The sequence below is a fragment of the Mesoplodon densirostris genome, chromosome 18, assembly GCF_025265405.1.
Source record: "Mesoplodon densirostris isolate mMesDen1 chromosome 18, mMesDen1 primary haplotype, whole genome shotgun sequence".
In the NCBI taxonomy this organism is placed as follows: Eukaryota; Metazoa; Chordata; class Mammalia; order Artiodactyla; family Ziphiidae; genus Mesoplodon; species Mesoplodon densirostris.
In genome coordinates, this window is record NC_082678.1 from 36,114,564 (window position 1) to 36,138,928 (window position 24,365).

General features: G+C 57.3%; 1 protein-coding gene across 1 annotated transcript; it reads left to right on the top strand.

Annotated features, from left to right (window-relative positions):
- The first annotated feature begins 756 nt into the window (after positions 1–756).
- ALKBH5 (alkB homolog 5, RNA demethylase) lies at positions 757–22,848 on the top strand. The gene is made up of 4 exons (XM_060081623.1): positions 757–2,276; positions 10,461–10,541; positions 20,202–20,357; positions 21,143–22,848. Exons 1-4 carry the CDS (start codon positions 1,507–1,509, stop codon positions 21,318–21,320), a joined length of 1,185 nt encoding a protein of 394 aa, XP_059937606.1. The 5' UTR covers positions 757–1,506; the 3' UTR covers positions 21,321–22,848.
- Positions 22,849–24,365: the final 1,517 nt, after the last annotated feature.

The following is a 24,365-nucleotide window of genomic DNA, read 5'->3' on the forward strand; positions in this document are numbered from 1 at the left end:
TAAGGAGGTCAAGGTCCAAACCCACGTCTGTTGGGTAGCAGGGTCTGGAGCTCAAGCCCCGACCAGCCGGGGGCGGTGGGTGGAGAGGGCGCAGGGGCTGGGGGCACAACGGCCAGGGTGGCGAGGCCACGAAACCCAAGATGCATTTCATCCCAGTGAGAATCTGGGGAGGCTGCTAGAGGGGTGAGCCGAGCCTCCAAAAACCACAGTTAAGGAACGGGTGGGAGGGACAGGGACCAAGGAGCGTGACCACGCGTGCAGGCCCCGCCATCAGGGGCCGGGAGGGTCTGAACAAAGGCCTGGGCGCCCGGGAGAGCAGTGACTCCGGGGACCGCGGCCCGGGCTGCCGTCCCCATCTCCCCGTCGTCCCGGGGGCGCCCGGCCCAGGAGGGCCGCGCACGCGCCGCCGCCGGGACGTGACTAGGGCAACGTCCACGCCGGGCGGCGGCAAGGGGGCGGTGTCTGTGGCAGCAGCCGTCGGGCCAGGGGCTGGGCCAGGGCTCTTGGCGCCGCAATCGGAGCATATCCTTGCGCGCTGAGCACTTCCCTGCGGTCGGGTCTCCAATCAGGCACTCCCTTAGCCACCCGGTCACCCTTCAGGGGTCCTCGCGGCCCGCCCGCCGCTAATTAGGGGACGGACGCAGTAGCCAAGGCGACCGCCGGATTGACAGGCATGCGCGCCAACCGGCTTCCGTAAGCTGCCGTCTGGGCTTGCCCGGCGCGTGGCCGGTGGCCCAGTGACAAAAGTGGAAGCGCCAAGGGGGCGGTGACCGGGCAGGCTGGGTTGTGGCGGTTCCCTGGTGATTGCGCGCTGGGGGCTGAGGCGATTTCGGGCGTTCGGACGATGCCGTGACGTAGCGTGGCGACAGCATTGACGGCGTGAGCGCACCCCCGTGGAGGGAGCCCTACGGCCGCGGGGGAGGCGCGGACAGGAGGCAGGCTACAGTTTGGGGCGTTAGCGGAGCCCTTCAGTGGGTGGGGGAGGGGCGGTGGACGGCCCCCGTCTGCGCGTGCGCCGGCCCTTCTGCTGACCCGGCCGCAGGCGCGCGCATGCTCGCTGCACGCGGAGCCGCCGTGGCCGGTCGTACTGCGCGTGCGCCTGGAGCCGCCCGCTGAGGAGCGGCGCTGGCGGACGTCGGGCGGGCGGCCGTGACGTCGTGAGGAGCGCTTTAAAGTGCGGGCCGAGCCGGGCGTCCCAGGGTCCGGCCAGGAGTCGGGCCGAGCCTCCGCGGCCGCCCTGCGCGGCATGAGGCCCTGCCGGCGCCCCTGCCCCCCGGGACGCGGAGAAGGCGGAGGAGGAGGGAGCCTCGTCGCCGTCGCCGCCGCCGCATGACCCGCCGCCCCTGAGGCCGCCCCGCCGCCCCTCGACGCCCCTGCTGGGCGGCGCGGCCTCGCTCGCGGGCCTGGCGCTGAGGGCCTCTGCGGCCCGGGGCCCGGGCGCGTCCCCCAGAGCCATGCCCGGCCGCCCCGCCCGCCGCGGAGGGCCCTAGAGCAGCGGCGTGGACCATGGCGGCCGCCAGCGGCTACACGGACCTGCGGGAGAAGCTCAAGTCCATGACGTCCCGGGACAACTACAAGGCGGGCAGTCGGGAGGCCGCGGCCGCCGCCGCCGCCGCCGTGGCCGCCGCCGCCGCGGCCGCCGCCGCGGCCGAGCCCTACGCGGCGCCCGGGGCCAAGCGCAAGTACCCAGAGGACTCGGACCCCGAGCGCAGCGACTTCGAGGAGCAACAGCTGCAGAAGGAGGAGGAAGCGCGCAAGGTGAAGAGCGGTATCCGCCAGATGCGCCTGTTCAGCCAGGACGAGTGCGCCAAGATCGAGGCCCGCATCGACGAGGTGGTGTCCCGCGCCGAGAAGGGCCTGTACAACGAGCACACGGTGGACCGGGCCCCGCTGCGCAACAAGTACTTCTTCGGCGAGGGCTACACGTACGGCGCCCAGCTGCAGAAGCGCGGGCCCGGCCAGGAGCGCCTGTACCCGCCGGGCGACGTGGACGAGATCCCCGAGTGGGTGCACCAGCTGGTGATCCAGAAGCTGGTGGAGCACCGCGTCATCCCCGAGGGCTTCGTCAACAGCGCCGTCATCAACGACTACCAGCCCGGCGGCTGCATCGTGTCTCACGTGGACCCCATCCACATCTTCGAGCGCCCCATCGTGTCCGTGTCCTTCTTCAGCGACTCCGCGCTCTGCTTCGGCTGCAAGTTCCAGTTCAAGCCTATCCGGGTGTCGGAGCCCGTGCTTTCCCTGCCGGTGCGCAGGGGGAGCGTGACTGTGCTCAGGTAACCGCCTGGGAGGTGGGAGCGGCCCCCAGGAGCCCGCGCTTTCCGCTTCTGACCCAGGCTTCTGTTTGCGGGGCGGGGGTGGGGGGCGGGGAAAGGGGTCTGCGTTTAAAACACAGGCAGTAAGAAAGCAGGGAGCTGGGCTAAGCTAGAATTTTCTATCCCGTGGGCAGATATGACGAGATCGCAGACTTGACCCGGAACTAATCTAAAGGCATCTTTCTAGAAGGGTGGTTTTCGGAGTCTCTTTACCTTCGTGATTTGAGCAAGTCACTTCCATTTTGGGTCTCTATTTCCAAGTCTGAGTTTTTAAAAAAATTAGTTGGGATTACCGTCTAAAAGTCTTTCCAACTTTGCCATTCTTGGTCTTTTTAACAGAGAACATGTTCGTGGATTCGTTTAAGAGAGGACATCCTCACAGAGGAAGGCCCCTGAGCGTATTTAATTGATACACGTTCTCCATTCCCAGGAGGGGGAGTGGCTTCCCTGGCTTTGAACAGATCAGGGGTTGGACCAGGAATAGAGTGCAGCAAACTTAAAATTCAGTCCCTCTTGGCTGCAGAAGAGCCCATTGGTCCTTTGTAAGATGAGTTACCTGTAATCAGGACCCTATGAAACAAAATAAAGCTTGTCTTTTTCCTGGTATTAGGCTTTGTAGCTGTTCAGCAGATCTTAGGCTCTTGGCCTATTTTCAGTCCCAGAACCTGCTGAGAGTTAGCTCAGCGCCCTGGCCCTCAGATCTAAGATTGCCTGCTGCAACACCTTTGCTGTTTATATGAAGCAGAAAATTTACTTGGAAGCTCCCTGCTTCCGGCCCTGGAACAAGTAAATGGAACGATGTACTTCAGTAATCCCCAAAACCTCTTAGGAGATCTAGACTGCAGCTTGGCTGACCACCACATTCTAGTACAGGATCGGCAGGCACTGCAGTTGTGTTGTGAGCAGCTTAACCTCTGAATTTCGGTCAGTGCCGTGGGCCACGGTCATGGGGAGAAGCGGGGTCCCCGGAGCCCTCTCAGTGCCCTGAGGCAAGTGTTCTGTCTCATTTGAGGGGAACAGCTGAGGCTGCTTTCACATCTGGGAATGCCAGCAGAGCCGTGTGGTACCCACCACGTCACCTGAGGGGAAAGTTTGCGAAGTCAGTGGCAGCAGGGGCAGTATTCCGGCTTCCTCATGCGTTGGAAGCTAGAGGGCCACTTAGCTCTCAGGTACCCCCTTGTCATGTGGGCTCCCAGCTTCTCCTCAGATCTGCGTGGTGCTCCACATGGATGTCTTGGCAGAGGCCTTTAAGATGGCATTTCCAGGGCACACTCTGCCAAGTGGCCTGACTCCATTGAAGGGCTCTCCGTGCTTAAAAGGGTCTCTCACACGAGGGCCATTTGCTCTCTTAACGGGATACTGCTTTCCCACATCATCACAGGTCCTCAGGGTTGTCAGCAGGAGGCCTGGCAGTGGTCCGGTGTGTAAAGGGGGGGCCACAAGAGGCAGTTTGTGACTTGCAGAGCCCCCTCCCTCCCACACACTCACACCCTGTATTGAAGAGAGTTTTCAGGTTCTTAAAGCGCAGGTCTGTTAGCGCTTAGCAGCGGGATCGCATCACCAGGAAAACCCTCTTCAGCTTTGCCGTAGAAGAGGGAAGTCCCGAGGCTTTCCCAGTCCCTTCCGCCTGGGTTCTGACTTGGCTGAGGGGTCAGTGTGGGAGGCTCGGCCACGTCCTGAAAAGTGCTGCCCCAGGCTTTGAACCCAGCTCTCCTCTCATTTGCTTTGGGACCTTGTGGGCGTTCTCTGAGCCGGCCTTTCCATCTGTAAATAGGGTGATGGCAACTTGCACAGCCTATCAGAGCTAAAGGTGGTGATTCAGTGTCTAGCAGAGGGCCTGGCACAGGCTCGACCCTTACGTGGGTGCTTTCATACACAGCCATTTCGTGCTCCCCTGCTCTCTTGTCGGGGAAGGGGCTGGGGATTTGGTGGAGCCTTAAACATGACTCTTCCCTTCATGGAGTTCACGGCCCGGTGGAGGCCACAGACGGTTAGTTACAGCCCAGGAAGGTAACCGCAGGAGTACACTGGGGGGACGTCTTACTCCACTGTGGAGTTCGGAGGTTTTCAGGAACTTGAAAGGGGACTAGGAGGTGACTGGGAGTTAGCCGCCGAGCAGAGGTGCGGCGCAGAGGTGCGGCGGAGGGGAGCGCACGAGGGGCTAGCTGAGGGCTAGGTGCCGACTAGAGGCAGCTGGAGCGCATTACCAGTCCTCAGAGCCAGCCTGGACCTGAGGTAGAGGTTCTGGTGTGGCGTGCCTCGGTGAGGCTCTAGAGCAGAGCTTCTCCGCCGCAGTCCTGTTGACGTGTGGGGGCTGTCCTGTGCCTTGTGGAACGTTTAGCCGGATCCCTGGCTTCTGTCCACTATGCCAGAAGCACCTTCCGTGATGACCAGAAATGTCTCTAGACATTGCCACATGTCTCCCGGGGGGTGAAACGTCCCCAGGGGAGAGCTACTGCTCTCAGGTTCCGGACACCCCTGCTAATTTAAATCCTCCAGCACCTGCTCACTTAGCTCTGTGAGCTTACTTGCTGTGCAGGTGGGTGAACACCTGCCTGTTAGTGCTGCCTCTGTGCAAGTCCTGCTTGGGCTCTTCCCTGAGCTGGTAAGAGGGGATGCTTGCTTTCACTTCCTGGTAAGTATCCCAGCGCAGAGGTGATGAGCTGTAAAGCTGCCAATGGAAGGGGCTGATGAAGACAGTGCTTCTTTACAGATAGGGACGGGTTCTAGTAATTCTTATCTGACTCAGACTTGTGTTGTTGATGGCAGTGGTGTCTGTACCCGTCCAAGGCAATATGGCAGGAATACAGTTTTATATTTAATAGTTGTCAGCGTGGATTTTAGTGTGTGGCAAACATTGACTCAGCAGTGTCCAGACGTGGGCATTTAGAGCAATTCCAGAACAGACCCTTCTGGAATTGCTTCAAACTTCTTTCCAAACCCAGCTGGCAGTTGTTTTTTTGTAACCTTTCCATGCTGGGCCTGAGTGGGTCCTGTCTTAATGCTGTTCTCTAGAGAAATATTTTTTATCTTTTCTTATATCAGTTCATCTTGTATTCCTTTTCCTGTTTTCTGTATGGTAAATGGTAGATTAAAACAAATTTCAGATGGATTAATTGGAATAATTACCTCAAGGCTAATTGCATACTTGCTGCTATTTTTAATCACTGCTGAGTGGTCTGTGGTTGCGGTGGCCACATGCCCAAAGACCCAGGCCTTAGTCACCTGTCTGGAAATTACTGTATCGCCCGGCCGTGAGACACGCAGTGGTGGGCGCAGCCTGTGACTTCCAGATAACAGTTGATGCTGGGTGGAGCGGGCACCCCTTCAGTCCTGGGCAGAGGACGGATGGTGTTCAGCTGGTTGACAGCAGAATTGAGCCTTCTGGCTTAAAATAGCTGGGAATGTAGGGCACATAGGTCTGGGCCACATCTCTTGTGTGGAATCTCCTGATTCCGTGAGAGGGGGAGGAACTTTAGGATGAAGTCAGGGCTGTTTATTCTCAGGAGGAGCTCTGGGCTGCGGGGTGCTGGCTGGCCTTGGTTCTGCCAGGCGTGAGAAGAAGGCAGAGGGCAGCAAAGGAGAGGAAGCTAGCCGGCTAGTGACGGTCTTAGTCATGAAGGTCAGAGAAAGCAGAAAATAAATAGGCCATAAAAGTTTCAGGGCTGGCTGGCCATTTTTGGCTGGGCCGTTGGTGTGCCGCCATTACTGGGTTATGATGCTAACTCGCTGCGGGCGTGGGCTCATCTTTGCGCACTCTTTCCCTGGAGATGGTTGGACTACCTGTACCCTTTGCTGCGGTCAGTGAGGCCCCCACTACAGATTGGACCTTGTCACTGGGAAACACAGATGGGCTTTTTCTTCCTACCCCTTGTTACCTGCCTCTCCCCACCGCCACTCCCATCAAAAAACAAAAACCAGTGTAGCATAGACACTGAAACCGAGAGTTTGATTAGAGTTCCAGTGCCACCACTTTAGCTGTTTGACTTGGGGCAAGTTAGTTAACCTCTCTGGGCATTAGTTTGCCTCTGCAAAATGGGGCTATTAAAGTCCTAGAGTTGTTAGCGAAGATTGATTCTCTTTCACATGACCAAAGGCTTGAGGTTTTGGTGAAGTGTCTGGAAACAAGCTGCTTCTGTGCTCAGCTGCTTTCTATTTATACCTTGATGTGTACAGAATTGGGACTTGGAGCAGGTTGACCTTCTTCCTTCTGGGTTCAGAAAGCCCCAGGACTGCTTCTTCGTGTTAGGCCATGTGTCTTCTAGGAGGTTCAGGTGTGATTATAACTTGAGTCTGAGCTCACAGTTCTGCCCCTGTGCCCAGGTGGCTGGCCTGCTGCCCCCCCAAATCCTAAGTGAGGTCCTGTAGGCCTCTCAGTGGCAGCCCCCGCTAGGGGGAGGTGTCGCCAGGCAGTCCTGGTGATCTCGGCCAGTCCCTCCATCTCTGGCTCTGTCTGCCCTGGGCAGGGCACAGAGTAGATGGGGAATGGCGGCCACCTTGGAACTGTGCCTTAATAATTCCGTCTCCAAGGCTGTGCCCTAGAGGAGAGGTGTGTGGTCCTGCACAGCCCCTTATGAAGAGTCTTCCAGACTCCTCCTTTGACCTGCACCGGATCCTCCGAGGAAGGACTTGCTGCAGTCTGTGTTTCGCAGATGTAGAAACTGAGTCTTCACAGCAGTAGGAACGTTGGGCCTCGACACACACACACGTCATCTAGCGTCTGCTGTATGCAGAGATGAGTAAGGCCTTTGCAGAGCTTTGTCTTGTGGGGAGGGCGATTGCCACAAGGCCGAACTGCAGTAGCAGAGACGGGTTGGGTGGGCGGTGTGGGGGAACCCAGCCTGGGGAGGTGAGCAGAGCTTTCCAAGAGAGGGGAGACTTTCCAGGAGTCACTCTAAGGCATAGTGTGGTGGGTGACAGCCAGGCTATTGCTCTGGGTGCTTGCGGCACACTAGTCACTGCTGCATGGGGTGGGGGTGGTGCTTGGGCTCAGCGCAGGGCAGTACCAGCCTCAGGTATTTCCCCTCTCTCTTCCCTGTGAAAACAAAAGAGGAGGAGGCACTGGAACTTTTCTTCATGCCAAGGTTAGGCCTGGACCCAGGGTATATTAAGTTTCAAGCTGGCAGACTGGCACTTTCAAACAGTTTCTCTTGTAGCAAGTAAGTTCCTTAGCAGTAAATAACCCTCTGTGGTCTCTCTTGGGCACTTTCTGCTGAAGTTTGGACAGAAGAGCTTCCTCTGATCAGGACTTGGAGCCCCCCACTCCCAGCAGAGCTTGATACTGAGGACGGGGTCAGTAGGCTGTGTCGTAGCTGCCAGGAAGTTCTAGAAGACCAGTGCCAGTGAGCTGTTCAGGTGGGGGTCAGTGAGCGCCATGGTCATTTCTGTGGGCCCGTGCGGTCTTGGTTCTGCACTAGTTCTTCTGAGGCCTGGGCTGGGGGACAGGAACCTGGCATGACTTGCTCTTTGTTCTAGTGCACTTTGGGAGGTGGGGGCACTTAAAATTTGACCAGCATCTGGATCTGCTGCTTCTGTGTTACAGGATGCAGTTCCTTGCTGAAGATGGGAAGTCAGGGCCCTTGGCAGGTCCTATAGCCAAGTCAAACAGATTAGTAACACTCGTTAACAGTAAGGAAGGTAGCCTGCAACCGGTACTGCAGGTCTAGGCCTTAGAAATATGCCTTGGATTGCCTTTGGGGAACTGGACTTCACTCTTTGGGAAAGTCCCGTGTTAATATGGGACTGTCTTGGAGCCCAGATCTGCACTCCCCTAATGTGGAGTGACAAGAGAGAGCGTAGGATGAGACCTAGAGCTCCTAGCCCTGGGAGGGGGCCCAGGAGGCCTCTGCTGCAGGGAGCCTGGGTGAAGGTTGTCCAGGACGCCTGGCTTGTGTCAGGTGCTCAGTAAATGGAGGTGCCAGGCACCCTGCATTATCTCACTGAATTCTCACGGTAGCCCTGCAGGTGGGCCTCCCACTGCTCTTCTCCAGGGGTGCTAACCAGGAAGACATATAACTGTAGTTCTGTCTAGAAGACAGGAGGCACTGACCCTTTTAACAATCTCATCGTTAGTCACCGCAAAGGAATGTCGTAAGTGACAGAGCACAGAGCACCACCACATGAACACCCAAGAATCTACTGCTGTCCCTGCAGTTGGAGGAGCTGAGGTTTTGGCCCAGCATGTGACTCAGCTAAGGTGATAGAGCTCAGGTTCTAACCCAGGTCTCTTCAACTCCTCGATCCTTGTATGGCGTTTCTCTCTGGGCCTCCAGATATATATATATATATTTTCGCGGTACACGGGCCTCTCACTGTTGTGGCCTCTCCCGTTGCAGAGCACAGGCTCTGGACGCGTAGGTTCAGCGGCCATGGCTCACGGGCCCAGCCGCTCCATGGCATGTGGGATCCTCCCAGACCGGGGCATGAACCCGTGTCCCCTGCATCGGCAGGCGGACTCTCAACCACTGCACCACCAGGGAAGCTCCAGATATTTTCTTAAAGATTTTTTTTTTAATGTGGACCATTTTTTAAAGTCTTTATTGCATTTGTTACCATATTGCTTCTGTTTTATGTTTTGGTGTTTTGGCCACGAGGCATGTGGGATCTTAGCTCCCTGACCAGGGATCGAACCCACACCCCCTGCATTGGAAGGCGAAGTCTTAACCACTGGACCACCAGGGAAGTCCCTAAATTTTTTTTTTTTGTATTTTGGCCATGCCGCGGGGCATGTGGGATTGTTCCCCTACCAGCGATCGAACCCAGGCTTCTGTAGTGAAAGCACTGAATCCTAACCACTAGGCCACCAGGGAACTCCCGCCTGCAGATGTTAATAGGTGTTGTTTGAGAGAAGGTTCCTTGGTCAGTGCTCAGTTAAACTCAGCTGTAGTAACTCTCAGGTCCTTTAACGTACCGATACTTTATTAAACTCGTCAATATTTCCAGATTGATTTGACTATGGACATTTGTCCGTAGTTATCTCACGGGACTGTTATTTACAGAGAAAATTGAAAACCTCTGGTCCAGGAGCAGCTCAAAGGGGAAAATCCCTAAAATAAGAGCTCTTTTCTCCGCCCTCCACATGGCTCCAAATCAGATTTCTGAATCAGAGGTACTTCTCTCTAGGACTTTTTATTTTTTATTCACTCTTGCTTCTAGTTCTTGCCCACGTTGGGGCATCCTGGCCATTTTGAGGAGTCCTTCCCAGGCCTGTGGTGTTTCTGACCATTGCTCCACCCATGTCTTCACAGCTACCCTTGAGAAGGAGCTGATTAGCAGCTGAATAGAGGAAGATTGGTGGTCCTGGCGGCAGCCAGGGAACCCTGAGCAGGGGGAGGAGGCCTGTGGCTGCGGAGCTGCCTTGGCTCAGTGGGGGGCTTAGTGTGGAACTCGGGGTGGGAGTGCCTCATGGCTGCCAGGCTCCCAGTGAGGGCCTGTACTCAGGGAGCTGAGTTTGCTTCCAGAGTTTCAAATCGGACAGACATTAGTTGTGAAGAGGACAGCCATCTACCCACATTCATTGGTCTGAGCAGTTTTCAAAATCATGTAACTTGATGAAGAAAATAAATAGATACTTGAGTGTGATGGGAATTCTTAAAATATTCCAAACACAGCTGTCTTCAAGATTTTGGATCCCCCAAAATGAAGGTTTTTGAAAGCATTTTTTTCTAAGTAGACAAATTCTCTTTTTGAACCTTGCAGCCTTAGTTCTCTCTGGTGACTCAGTGCTGTCAGTGTCTGCCTTGGCCTCCTCTGCCAGCCCAAGGGTGGGGGAGGGGGAGATGCGGTTCTTATCTTCTCCCCAGGGTCTGGCCTGAGTCACTCCATCGGCCTCCAAAGCCACTAAAGGTGTGCCCTCTTGGGGACCCTTTGAAAGAAGGGCTCCTGGCCTGTGCAAGGAGATTCCTGCTTCGGCTTCTGCTTTAAGACCTGCTTTTACCTCATCCCAGGTTTTCCCTTCAGTGGTTTCTGGGCAAAAGCATCCTGGAACTTAACACGTATTTCCTCCCACGTAGATCCTTGAACCTGTCATGTAATGGGGTGGAGGGTGGCCATTAAGACCAGGACCCTATTTCTGTCTCCGTAACCCTGGGGATCTTTGGTTGTCCATCCACTCTCCATGCTCACGTGCTCTGTGTTTCTTTTCAGTGGATATGCTGCTGATGAAATCACTCACTGCATCCGGCCTCAGGACATCAAGGAGCGCAGAGCAGTCATCATCCTCAGGAAGTAAGTGTCCTGGTGTCTGGCTCCTGCAGACCTGACTGCAGGTGGAGGTCTGGGTTCCTCTGTCAGTAGCCCTCAGCATGAGGGCTGAGCAAAAGCACACACTCCCAGTGTTTGTGGGCTGGGTCTTGAGACAGGATTTGGGGGACATTCTTCCAGACCCTGCCTCCCCCCACCTCTTCCTTTTCCTTCCTCCTTGGTTCTGATTTGTCACGTGTGCTTCTCACTGAGTATTTTTAGATTGTGCCTCAGCAGCTTGCTTTAAAAATGCCTGGGTTTTCACTTCTGGGAGGAGCAGGGAGTGAGGACAGGGGACGTAGGTGGGTGGCTGGCTGCGTGTTGAGCAGGCGCATGGCTTGTGGCTGTCCCTCTTCTTTGGCTAGGGGGTCAGGGACGTACTGACCAACATTGCCAATCCTGGCATCGCCAGCACTTCTTTTTTTTCTGCTCACGAGGTGAATGGACTGACCACGTAAATGCTGGGTCAAGACATTCCTGCCTTGAGGCAGGGGTCCTGAGAAGGCTGGCTGATTGCCCAGGCTCGTGTAGTCGTCAGTGAGCAGGACAGTGCCTAGACCCAGGCTGGAGCAGGATGTCCTATAGCTTGCCTTATTTGTGTTTTTTTTAAATTTAAGTAAACTTTATTTGTTAGAACAGGTTTAGGTTTACAGAAAGTTGGGAAGATAGCAGAGAGCTCTCCGTTCCCCTTCCTGGTAATGTCTCACATCAGTGTGGTATGTTCATCACAGTCACGAAACCAATACTGATCCAGGACGGTTAACTGGAGTCCATCCTTTACTCACATTTCCCTAGTTTCTCCTCACGTCCTTTTCTGTCCCAGACCCCACAGGATGTGCAGTTGTCGTGTCACCTTAGCTCCTCTCCGCTGCGACACTTTCTCAGACTTGCCTTTTTCGTGGTAACACTGACCGCCAGGTGTGTGGTGGAAGGTCCCTCAGTTGTGGTGTGTCTGGTGTTGCCTCTTGGTTACACGGGGGTTGTGGGTCTGGGGAGGAGACTGCAGAGGGGCAGCGCTGTTCTCCTCACATCACGTCCAGGGCGCAGGACCTTCCACTGTCGACGCTGACCCTGAGCGCCCGGCTGAGGCTGTGTTTGTCACTGTTGCCCCCTGTTCACACTGTCCTCCTAGGAGGGACGTCGCTGTGAGCGGCCCACACGTAAGGAGTGGGGGGTGAGCGCCACCTCTTTGAGGGCAGAGTCGCCACACAGATTCCTGGAATCCTTCTGCACAGGAGATTTTGTGTCTTCTCCCCCACTTGTTTATTTCTTCATTCACTCATTCCTGACAGCAGTGTGGACTCGTGGTGTCTATTCTGTGCTCAGCTTGTCCCAGCTTTGGCCATTGGGAGCTCTTTCTTTTTTTAAGTACATCCTTACTCTCTGGCTTGTCATCGTTTTTTTTTTTTGTTTTTTTTTTTGTTTTTTGCGCGGTACGCGGGCCTCTCACTGCTGTGGCCTCTTCCGTTGTGGAGCACAGGCTCCGGACGCGCAGGCTCAGCAGCCATGGCTCACGGGCCCAGCTGCTCCGCGGCACGTGGGATCTTCCCGGACCGGGGCACGAACCCGCGTCCCCTGCATCGGCAGGCGGACTCTCAACCACTGCGCCACCAGGGAAGCCCTGGCTTGTCATCTTTTTAACTTCAGTTTATCACTTCTGCATCTTGGCCCTTTGGGTCCGGAGCTCCAGTACATTGTGGTGGTGATGTCTCTTTGGCACAGCCCTGCCACTTTGCCAAGTCAGAACATTGAGTCTGTTTTATCATCTGTAGAATAGAGATGACCCAGACCTGTGGGACAGTCCTGCGGTGCGGGCAGGGCACTGGGCACTTAGGGGAACTCCAGACAGTGATCAGCCTGGCAGCATTTCTCCTCTAGCCTAAGAATATTCCCGGAATCCGTCAGAAGAAAGGTTTTTATCTGCTTTTCCGCTTGCTTTTCCTGTGGTTTCCAGCACAGTCCAAAACCCAGGACCCGGAAGTGAGGCAGGCCAATGTGTTGCTCCCTTCTGGCCTTTCCTCCCCAGTCATTTCTTGTCAGGTGTGCCTGGTACCTCCAGTGGCAGCCAGAGACCAGGTGGAATGAGGGTTGGGGGCAGGAATGAGGGTTGGGGGGGAGCAGAACCAGAGCAGCGCCTCCTAGGTGTTCCTTCCCAGCCCCCCACAATAGCTCATCCCAGGGAAAGCTTCACTGGAGGTGCAGGAGGAAGTGGCCAGAGCTGGAGTGTTGGGTCATTCTTCTGGCTGTTTCCTCCCTCGAGCGGTGGCTCCTGTACCTGGCTGCCCAAGCCAGATGCTCCTTGGTGGAGCTAGGACTCTGCACTGTTGTTGTTTTTTGTTTTTTGTTTTTTGTTTTTTGTTTGTTTATTTATTTGTTTATGGCTGCATTGGGTCTTTTTGTTGCTGCGCGTGGGCTTTCTCTAGTTGCGGCGAGCGGGGGCTACTCTTTGTTGAGGCAAGTTGGCTTAGCTGCTCCGCGGCATGTGGGATCTTCCCGGACCAGGGCTCAAACCCATGTCCCCTGCACTGGCAGGCGGATTCTTAACCACTGCGCCACCAGGACTCTGCACTGTTAACCAGCTCACCCCGGAAGCTCTTTGGCCAGCTGAGCCCCTGTAGCGTTCTGACCGAGGAGAATGGCTGTTGTGGGTGACTGGGCTTTTTGACCTTCTGCCCTGAGTGGGTCCAGGAGCCAGCCAGGGACTGGGCTGGAAAGGAGTGGATGGGTGCCCCCACCTCCGCAGCTTCCCTAGGCTGCTGAGCTGGTGAAGTGCCCAGCTGTAGGCAGCCCACCCAGGGGACCAGAGGAGAGGCAAGGGCAGCTCTCTTGCCTGCAGAGTAAAATGCAAGGTCTCTGTTGGACTTTGCCTGTCCATCCAGCCTCCTCCCTCGATGTTCTCCCTGTTATCTCCTTCCCACTTACGTTAAATTACCTGCAGCTCCTAGTGTGGCCCACGCACTGATGTCCCAGACTCTCACAGCAGTGTGGCCTCTGTTGGGAATGCTTTCCCTTCTGACCCACCCCCACCCCCCAGGTGACCCACATATACGCACCGAAAGTTGGTTAACCTAGCCGTCCTTCAAGGCTCAAGGGTCAACCATTTTGACACACGGGAAGCATCATATACATGTAGCTCTCTCAGCCCATCCCCTGCCCCCTGCTGTCACAGCCTGTACACTTGCCATTGTGAGTTTCCAAAGATGTGTTCTGTCGGGGGGCAGGGAGAGCCTTGTTCATCTGAGTCCCAGCACTGAGGCCAGTCCAGAGGAGGACAGCTCCCCGGTCGATGAGCAGCACCAGGTACAAAAGGACAAGCTGGTGACCTGATGAAAAGGGGTGCATCCTGGCTCAGGCGCTGCCCAGGGGTCAAGGATGTGGCCTTGGTGGGTGCCTGGCTGACTCTGTGTCCTTGGGTGAGGCCACATCCCGACAGGTGGGACCTGGGCACTGAGCCCGGCCCTGCTCCTTGTAGGCAGGTAGGTAGGGTGGAGGCAGCTCTGCCTTCTCTTAGGTTCGGATAAAGATCGCACAGGCTGCAGAGGGAGGGCCTGGGGCCTCTGTCACCACTTCAGGCTGGTCAGCACTGCGGTAGTCTCTCTAAGGGCCTCATGGGGGGAAACGGGTGGGCGGCGGTCAAGTGCTTCCTGGTTCAGCAGAACACGGCTCCTTTGCACGTGGATGATGCTGAGTCTTCACGTAGGAGGTGGTGCCATAGTTTCTCGCTGGGAGTGACCCTCGGAGAGCCTCCCCAGGAATGCAGTCCCTAGGCTGCAGCTTAGTGTCATCTGTTTGAGGTCACAACCAGTAAATGGCTGAGTGCGGCCTTGAACCTCCGTCTCCTGTTGCTGGATCTTGTGGCCCTTGGTGGTTTGCACAGTGGAACACCCCGAGCCCTGCCCCAGGGTGGATGCTGTGAGTTGAAGAACCCAGAGCCTCACATACAGAAGGGCTTTCTTGCCTCTGCTGTGCCAGTAGAGAGCTGGTGGCTGAGAGTATTTTAAACGGTAGGGGGCTACCCTCCAGGGTGTGTGGGGTGAGGCTGCAGCTGCAGGTTGGTCAGCTCTTGAATGCGCCCAACTTCTGGAATGTCGCTGTTTCCCAGCCCACCCAGAGCAAGCTGCCCAACATGCATCTTTGCCAATCGTTGGTTCCCCTGGCAGGGAAGCTGGACCTACTTTTTTTGGAAGTGTGGTTTAAGTTTTAAATGACTGGTTAGAGAACCAGGAGGCTGGCCAACTTCCGAGGTGTGGCAGTCATTGGGGTGGGGGAGTATTTGGTTTTTCCCACGGTTCCCTGACGTGCGACCTTCTAAGGGCCTTGTGTGCTGTCCTCTGCCAAGCATCCAGCTCCTAGGTGCCGGGCGCCGGGTAGAGTGCTTCCCACACATTAACCCTGAGAGTGGAGGGTGTGAACTCTGTTTGGACAGGGGTTCAAGCAGGCAGTGAGCTGCCTCGGCTTCTCTAGCCAGTTTGGAGTGATCTCTGAGCAGGGATTCCCGACTTGGGAACATGAAGCATCTTGTGTGCACAAGGCACCCAAGGTGGGCATGTAGGAGACTCAGCGCTCCCTTGGGGCTGGATCTGTGATAGGTGGGCACTTTGCATGCTCAGACAGCACAAGCAGAGTGAGCATTGTCCTAGGAGCACGGAGCGTGTCCACTGGGGCCCAGCAAAAACAAACAGAAAGATGACCTGCAGCTTCGGGGGCTTGTTGGGACAGGCTTGGTAGCTCTGGCTCCTGAGCTAGAAACTGCTGGCCAGGCAGAATTGGTGAGCTTGAAGGCAGGTAGTATAGAGGGCCTCTGTAAGGGAGGAGCAGTGAGGGGAAGGAGGCAGTGGATCCAAACTTCAGCATCAGGCGATGGCTTGTGGCCCTCAGGGCCTTCTGGTTGGTGGCCAGGGCACCCAATCTCTTGGTGTTCAGGAGGCCCCCAGGCCTACATCGGGTTGGCCTACGAGACTTGTGTTCCTGCATGATTAACCAGAGGAAACGGCTCAAGGCGGTGTAAATAGCCTGTTCCTTTGCTGCTAGTCAAGTGGAGCTGAAGTTTGGAAAAGCAGCTGGAGAGTCACTTGTCCAATGTTAATCAAAGCTGGTGTGTGCTAGGCTCTGTGCTGGTGCTGGGAAAGTGGTGAGTGTGGTCTCTTCTCATTCACTTTACCTTTTGGGGAAGGTAAAGGTTTAGCGCCTCACCGGGGGCTGGTCAGGGAATGCTTTCCAGAGAGGTGCCGCCTGAAGGCAGTCAGGGGTGGTGTGTGGGCCTCAGGCAGGCTTTGGAGAGGTCCAGGGGCCAGGACAGGTCAGGCAGAGGCACCGTTCCTCACAGAGGCTCCGAGTGGGGAACACAGTGGAGACGGGCGGGGCGGGACCCCGTCGGAGCTCGGCAGAGCGCTCGCTGCTGTGCGAGAGGTGTGGAGGGCCCTGGGGAGCACCGAGGCCTGGGAGCAGCAGGTGGGGGCTTGTTTAGGAGAGACTGCCTGTGGGAGGCTGGGCTAAACGGCCTCCTGGGTCATTCGGTCCAGGGGTCCCTGGGGTCAGAGGGAGGCCCTCCCAGAAAGCAGAGCAGCCGAATGCAAGGCTCTGTGCGTGGATGAGCAGAGGGTGTGCTCTGGGCTTTGTCCCTCAGCTCTTGGTTTCCCTGATCCGGGTCAGGCCTGAGACATGGCCCCCACCGGGACACCTGTCTGCCACTGCTTGTGTCTCCATGATTTTTGTCCTGGTACCAAGGACTACCCACCTTTGTTCCCCGGGAGTCCAGGGATTGGGTGTATCCACAACCTGCCTGAGGAATAAGGAGGCGGTGAGGCCGCCAGGGATGTGACTGGCTTGGGCTCGAGGCCTGGCTCTGTCCCTTCTTCACTGAATACAAGTTGGTTACCTGAGCCCTGTGTTCTTACCTGAAAATTGGGGCCATTGCGATGCTGGAGATGGTTAAACTCGAGACTGCTGTGTGTGCTTCTCGGCCCTTCCTCACCGTTGCCCCCTGTAATCTCGATGGGGCAGGGGTAGGAATAAGGACGGCTGTGCTGGGTCAGGTGCAGTGTGAGGAGAGGGGGGCCTGGAGCCGTGGTGGTCAGCAGCCCCGGTGTCAGGTCTCCTGGTGTCCTGGAGGACAGTGAGCCCTTACCAGGGCCCGAACTGGGGGGTCCCTGAGCACCCTGATCCTGGCCCTGTGGTCTGGCTGGCGTCTGTGGAGGCCCTGGGTTACGCGCATGTGGCGTGGATGGCGTGGTGGTAACCAGGCTGGGCGATTTGGAGAGGCTCCCCTTGGAGACTGGGTGTTCTGTTGGCCTGGGTCGGGGGAGGTCTGCTGGGAGCCCAGGACCATGTACGTGCTTGGGGTGCCCTTTCTTTGGGTGATCCACTCGGGTGTCCTTCAGTCTCCTCTGACCGTAGCAGGCTGCTGCACCCGTGTCAGCACTGCCATGCGGGGAGAGCAGGGCAGGAGCTGGAGAGAAGCGTGTGGTGTTGGTGGGGGCTGGGAGGCGGGACTATTGCAGGAGGGATGGGTGGGGGTCTGGGCTGTGCGGGAGTCTGATACTTAGAGGGGCAGGAGAGTAGACCTTGGGGCCCAGGGCACTTGTAGGCGAGGAGTACTCCGACAGGCCTGCCTCACCGCGCCCTGCCTGCTCGCTCCGTTGGGAAAGCCAGCTTTGTAGCACAAGGGTGCTTGGGGAGGGCAGAACCAGCAGTTGTGGGTGGTTGGCAGCAGGGCCTGAAGTGCAAACTGGTTCCCCATCTCCCAGAAACGGTGGCCTGCCTCTGCCGGGACAGCTCTCTGCTCTGCCTGCCTGTGCCGGGACAGCTCTCTGCTCTGCCGCGGTGAAGAGAGCCTGCCTGGGCTTCAGGGGCATCCTGGGGTGGCAGCTGTGTGGCTGAGGCCAGTGACTGGGTCTCTGATTTCGCACTCTCCCCCTCCCCCGCCCCGCCCCACCCCAGCGGCTTCTCTGCAGGAGTCCATGATGGATAAAGGAATGTGAGGGCAGCGCCTAGACAGTCAGTCTCCTCCCTTCCTCTCCGGTCACATGTTAATGTTACCTTAATGCTTGGCCATCCTCCCTTGGTTCCGGCTTCCCAGTACCTAGGCCCAGTCCACGCTTTGTCCTGGGGGCTGTCCTGACATACCTGGGGTGCCTGGCCGCGACCCCTGGATGTTGGCTCAGATCTGTCAGGAAGGTCTTGGCTCCTGTTACCACCCGAGGAGGCGCAGGCCCAGACCTTACTGCTAGAACCGGGCCTCCTGCCCCCAGACCTGTGGCTCTGTCTGCTGAACCCTGGCCTGCTCCCTGGGAGTTGGCTGCCCTTTAAGAGGAGAGGGGTGTGCTCTGGAGGCGCACTGCTGGTGGCTCTAGCCCGGCTTCTTGCAGCTTGGTGGTTTTTCGAAAGTGGAGCTCCTCCAGCCGTTCTGAGATGTACTTGTAACAGCCCCAGGGAATGTGTCGGGAGCCATTTTGGGCCCCAGAGCTCCTACTGCCCCCAAAGTCGGTGTGGGAGGCTGAGTTTTTGGTGGGGCTGCTTCTGATCACTCCTTCCCTGAGGGCCGGCCCTGATGGTAGCAGAGCTGTTGTGCGGGCAGCTGCGCCTTCCGTCTCTTCTTCTCTTAGGCAGCTGGAGGGACGCAGAGCCTGTCCGTGTGCCTGGCTTCTGTCCACTCTCAGCTGGTCCCACCTGTCTCCCCAGCAGTCCCCGACCCACAGCGAGGGGCCCCCACCACTGCCCCCGGCTGCCCGGCCAGCCGCCCTAGTCGCGAGCAGCTCAGGAAGGGCGGGCCCCACCAGGGCTCAGCGTGTGTGCCAGCCGTGCCTGCGTGGCAGGACGTGCCTTCCAGCCCCGGAGGCGTGGGGGCCAGGCTCGCCTCGTGGTGGCGCTGCTCTTCTCTGGCCCGCCTCACTCACCCGAGGAAACCCCTTCGCGGTCTTGGGCCGCGGGTCCTGCCCACACGGGCTTTTCTGCCCGGGGTGTGTGCTCCCAGCACCCGCGGGGTCTTCGGGTCAGCTCGGCTCGGCAGTGCTGGAGGGGCGCTTTCCTTCCCGAGGCTTCAGACCCTGGAGTCCTCTGAGCCGAGCTTTTTGGCTCATGTCACATTTGGTGTGAGCTCTCAGCACAGGGATCTGAGGCCTGGCCTGGTCAACGAGAGCTCTCGGGGCTTCGGTGATTCTGGTTCCCATCCTCAGGTCTGGGTGTGCCCAGCACCGCCTCTTCCCAGTGCCCCTAGAAAGGATCCTAGCCTTGAAGGAGGCGACTTGTCTTTGGTCTCTAGACCCTCAGAACTGAAAGAGGCCTTTGCTCAGATGGGGAGACAGGCCCCGAAAGGGATGGTGACTAGCCCATACTCTGAGTGGCAGCCTCAGGGCTGGATCTTCCTGTTGCTCCTAGGTCTTGTCTCCTGTAGCCCGGGGTCCCCAGAGTGGAGGCCGAGACCGGTGGGCCAGTAAGTGCAGCTGGGCCCCTCTGGCTTCCCCGTCTTAAGAGGCCTGGAGTCTCACATGGACTAGACTTTTCTCCCAGGACTTCCCGGCACACGTGACTTCCCTCCTAACTGACCTAGTCTTCCCTTCTGTTATGAGGACCGGACGCAGTCATTCCCAAGAACCCCAGGCAGCTCTTGGGTTCCCCTTCTGCTCTCTTCCCCCAGCGGTCTTGTGAGGATGTCCTTTGAGGGGCCATAGCACCTTCTTCCTCAGAGCCCAGTTGTTCCTTTGTGTCCAGCAGCCCATGGGAAAGATATCTTCAGGGCCTTCTGCCAGCTGTGCCCCCATCACTCCCCGCCCCAGGCCTCTCTCTTGCCCCTTGCTGCCAGCGGCCTGACTTGCTGGCCTCTGTATCACACAAGAGGCCTTCGGGCTTCTTTGAGGCTTCCCAGGCCAGCTTCCTCCTGGCCTGACTTCCTAAAGGACTCGGATCGCTGCCCTGGGCTACCCCCACCCAGTTTCTCCATCCCTTCTTTCCCCTCCATACTTGCATGCTTTTCCTTGACTGAGTGGTGTTCCAGTGCTAGGTGGGGGCTTTGCCTTCAGAAGCCCTCTGGCCTTGGCTTGGTCAGTGTCCTGGAACCAGCAGAAGCTGCCAGGTGGCTGTGGTGGGACCAGAGCCAAGCGTGAATGTGGGATTGGGTCTGGGCCCTCCTCCTGGCTCTACCATAGCCTTGGTGTCCCCGTGTAAGGGTAGGGAAGCTCTTACTCTGTTCCCCTCCAGTCCTTCCACAGGCCTGGACCAGGGGAACCTTCCTGTCTGGTGTTTCAGGAAGGGGTGGATGTGTCTGTTGGAGTGTGTTGGTGCCCACCAGTGGGGCCCTCAGTCCTCTGGCAGGCACAGTAGCTGTCCCTTGAGAATCTGTGGGCCAGAGGAGGGTGAGGTGGGGCTGCCTCGTCCAGCTGAGAGAGCCCTGGGATCCTTCCCCTGGGGCAGCAGGTCATTGGAAGTCTCCAAACAGAAGTGTTCCCATCCCTGGCTCCTAAGCCTGAACTTGGGAAGGACAGTCTTTGCAAGTCAGCTGGACCAATTCCTAGTTGAACCATGAGGAGACTGAACCTCAGAGCAGAGACTGCTGGCCTCCACCTAACCCGGCCAGAGAAAGAATTGGTCTCATGGGGCCACACCCTCCCCAGAGGCCCGCTGGTGACCCCACGTGCTTTTCCTCTGCAGGACGAGATTGGATGCGCCCCGGTTGGAAACAAAGTCCCTGAGCAGCTCCGTGTTACCACCCAGCTATGCCTCAGATCGTCTGTCGGGAAGCAACAGGGACCCCGCTCTGAAACCCAAGCGGTCCCACCGCAAGGCAGACCCTGATGCTGCCCACAGGTACTCGGCTGCGGTCCCTCAACACAGGCCGGCAAAGCAGCGCCACGGCCTGGCTGCAGGGCGAGATGGGTGGGAAGCCTGGGGTAGATGGTTAGGAGCCGGGCATTGTCCACCTTTCCAGTGCCTTCTGTCTGGTTCCCTGGGCTTGGTGGCATTCTCAACTAAGCCCTGGCCGTCCGCCTGTGGAACACGGTGTGCCTTCCCACGCCTTCCCTGGTTCTGCTCCCTGACACACGCTCTGGGGGGCTACATGGGATGTTAGGAGGGAAGTGCAGGCCTCGGAAGGCCGCAGAGCAGGGGCCTGTTTCAAAAGGGTTTCTGAGGAAGCTGTTGAAGCTGAGACAGGAAGGATGGGGAAGATGTATGGGAGGGGCAGTCTGGGCCAGGGGTACCGTATGGGCTGAGACCCTGAGACAGCAAGAGCTTTGTAGTTTCAGGGCTAGTGGGGTTGGTGAGCAGAGAGGGAGAGTGGGAGTTGGGGGAGGATTGAGAAGCCGAGGGGGATGGCAGAACCAGGCAGGGTCTCGAGGCTGTGATAGGAAAGCCGCCTTCTGCCCGGCAGCCTTGGCTGTGTCCTAGGGCACCAAACTCAGAGCCCAGCAGACCCCACAGGGTAACCGGGGAATGTCTCAAAGACAAGGGGTGACCGTTGGCACCTGCTGGGCAAAGACACGGTGCCAGTGCTTCTGCTACTGCCACACCTCCCCCCTCTGTAGAGACCCGGTGAGCTGGGGTGGCCCTGGGCCAGTCTCTGGGTAACGCCTCCCCCACCCCTTCCCTCACAGGCCTCGGATCCTGGAGATGGACAAGGAGGAGAACCGGCGCTCGGTGCTGCTGCCCACACACCGGCGGAGGGGCAGCTTCAGCTCGGAGAACTACTGGCGCAAGTCCTACGAGCCCGGGGAGGACTGCTCGGAGGCGGCGGGCAGCCCCGCCCGCAAGGTGAAGATGCGGCGGCACTGAGGCCTGAGCCTCCGGGACTCGGCTTGATCCTCACTAGCTGCCCCTCCTTTTGTTTCGTTTTGAGGGTTTTTTTTCCTTTTCTTTTCTTTTTTTGGTTCTTATATTTTTTTTCCTTGGTTTGTTGCCTGTTAAGGCTGAAGAACAGAATTGGCCAGGACCTGGTTCTCATGTTCTTGGTTTTCCTCCTGGATGGAAAGGCTGTTGGCATCTGTAGGCACAGAAGCTCATGCTGGAGTGGCCATTGGAGGCGTGGGGGGCAGCTGTCCTCACGTGGGGCTGTGTCAGGCTGGGTTTATTTAAAAGCAACAAAATGTTTTGGTTTAGAAAAATTCTTGTTTTGCTTTAAATGTAAATCTTAGTGTTGTAAATGAAGTTCAATCTCCTCCCCCTCCCCCCACTGCTGTCTGCCATGGGTTGAGGTCTTGCCTTGCCGGCTCTGCAGGGGGCCTGCTGCCCTCCCACCCCTCACCTGCTCTCCAGGCCCCAGCAGCTCACGCAGATACCCCCTCCTCCTGCAGCAATTGTTAGGGATGACCGGGCAGAGGCCTAGGTAGTGCCAGCCCCTGTTGCCCCAGAGCTGTTCAGTTGGCTGAGACCCCGGGCTTCCTGCATGCCCTCTGGCCTGCTCTGCCCACGGGTCCCTGGTCTGCCCAGGGGCCAGCTGCAGTGGTCCTGACCTCTTGCCAGGAGCCCGCCTCTTTGCTGGGTTGCTCCTTTTAAGCATACACGTGTGATTGTGTGGAACAGTTAGACTTGCCGTGTTGGGGCAGTTTTAGGAGTTGTTTCTAGCTGGAGGGACTGGCGTCCTTCTGCGTCTAGCGTTTGGGCTGGAAAATTGTTGTGTGTGTGGTAGGGTTTTTGTTTTCTTTGGTTCGGAATTTTCATTTTTTCCTTTGGTCTCCTGGCTTTTTCCTTTTCCTTTCCCTTTCTTCTCCATCGGCCCTCCTTGGGCCTTCTCCCTATGTCAGTCCCCATAGGAAGCTGCCCGCCCCCTCTGTCCGCCTGTAGCATGCATCCAAGGCCAGAGCTCAGGCCTGCAGACTGGGTTGGTGCCTCCTCCGCCTCAGGGGCATGAGAGCTGGGGAAGGAAGGGTCCTTTAACAAATAATAATGAAAGGGAAAAAATAAGTCTTTGGCAGTTTCCACCCGCTCAGATCCTTGAAGGCTGCAAGGTTTTGCTGATCTGGGTTCGTTAGGAATGTCCTCTTGCCAGCCAGGGCCAAGACCCAGGCCTGCTGAGAGCAGAGGCCCTCCCAGTCCCCAGGCTGCTACCATCCCAGGGGGCTAGTCTTACAGAAGAGGCTGCAGAAAGCTGAGGGGCAGCCACCATCAAGAAGCCCCTCTCAGGGGCCAGAACTCCTTTGCCAGTGTGGATTCCTCAAGTCGGGACTGCGTAACTAAAGCAGTTGCAGTTTTATTTTTTTTTTTTTACAGCTTTTTTCCCAAAAATGATTTGTAGTTGTGTGTGCAGCACTTTGCCCTGATATGTGTGCTCTACAATAAAAACCAAATCTAATATATTTTGAAACAGTTGTCTGATGCTGTCGTAAGAGAGGACTTGCCTTTGGTTCTTCCTTAATCCCTTTGTTTTGCCCTGAAACTCTGAAGGGGGTGGGGGGGGCAGAGTTCATTGCCCACCGAGGCCACAGAGGAGAGGAGCAGTTGCTGACGCAGGGCTGAGGACGGGCTCGCCCACTGTCTTTTCTCCAACTGCAAGGAGGATGGACTTCGTAAACCGTATGTCCAGGTGCCCAGGGCACTGTGGGCCCACAGGAGCCAGGATCCTACTGTGCTGAGTTCTGGAAGCCCGTCTTCCTTGGGGTGATCAGAGAGGCTGCGGGCCAGTGGAGGAGGAACAGCATGAGCAAAGGCAGGAGAGGGGCCTCGCCTTTGTAGAAAATACGTAGGTGGTTTTGCTCATTAAACCAATTCTTGAGTTCCTACTATATGCTGGCCAAGCCCTTACTGTGGCCCCATAGTGAGCAAAACCCTTCCAGCCCCTGCTCTCAAGATGAGTATGGTAGAGCTGTGGATGCAGATCCAGGCTTGAGGCAGAGGGGTTTGGGTAGAGTAGGGGTGGGGTCCAGGGGGTTTTAGTCCCTCCAGATCCTGGACCTGGCTCCCAGGTTCTTCTGGTCAAGGGGTTTGGTCTAGAGTCTCCCTCATTCACTTCCAGTGCCCAGAGCCAGTCTACTTGGCCAAATTCTTGCTGTGAAAACCTGGCAAGCCACTTAACTCCCCATTTAACAGGAAGGGGAGAGTCCAGAGGGAGCAAATGAGTGGCCAGGGCTCAGGCCTGCAAATCAGTGACAGGATGTGAAGTGGGGGTGGGGTGGGCAGAGCCTCCTTGGGGTCTGTGGCCAGTTGGGCCTGCAGGGGTAGCCACTGGGCTGGGCGGATAGGGCCCTGGATGCCCCGGAGAGGAGACATTGGAGCTGAGGGAAAGGTCACCCACACTGTGCCTGGGCCCCTGACTCGGGTCACGGGATGGGGGCTCGTGCGGAGGGCTGGGGAGCTGCGAGGGATTCTCCACTGCAGCTGTGACAAAGCCAGACCTGGGTTCTTCCTAGTCCCTGAGTGAAGGAGGCCCTTTGCCTTGAGGACTGAGGGATGAGGCCAGAGGAACGGGGTCTGGCCAGAGGAACGGGGTCCAGCCCTCGGAGGTCCTGCTGTGTTTCTGGCGCTGGTTTCTGTCCCTGTATAGCGGTTCCATGGCACCCCGTGTCTGGGACTGTGAGAATCCTCTGAGTAGTTCCCAAGCAGATGCGGGGGCCATATCTGAGTCCCTGAATCTGACTGTTCCCGGCCCTCTGCTGGGGCACTAGCTAGCTGTTTGGGCCATGTGCTGAGTCCCATCTCTGCTCCCAGCCCAGGCTTGTATACAGTAGGTGCTCTAACAACATCTGGCTCCAGCCCTTCCCAGCTGGGGAGCCCATCCCATTCCTATAATCCTGTTGTGTGGTGGGGGAAACTGAGGCCCAAAGTCACATTCATTCATTCAAAAAATACGAGTGTCCGACTCTGCTGAGCTCTGCTGAGGGTACA

Coding starts and splice junctions, on each gene's coding strand:
- ALKBH5 (XM_060081623.1), top strand. CDS start 1,507: ATGGCGGCCGCCAGCGGCTACACGGACCTGCGGGAGAAGCTCAAGTCC. Junction 10,542..20,201: donor GCAGTCATCATCCTCAGGAA/GTAAGTGTCCTG, acceptor TTTCCTCTGCAG/GACGAGATTGGATGCGCCCC. Junction 20,358..21,142: donor GACCCTGATGCTGCCCACAG/GTACTCGGCTGC, acceptor CTTCCCTCACAG/GCCTCGGATCCTGGAGATGG.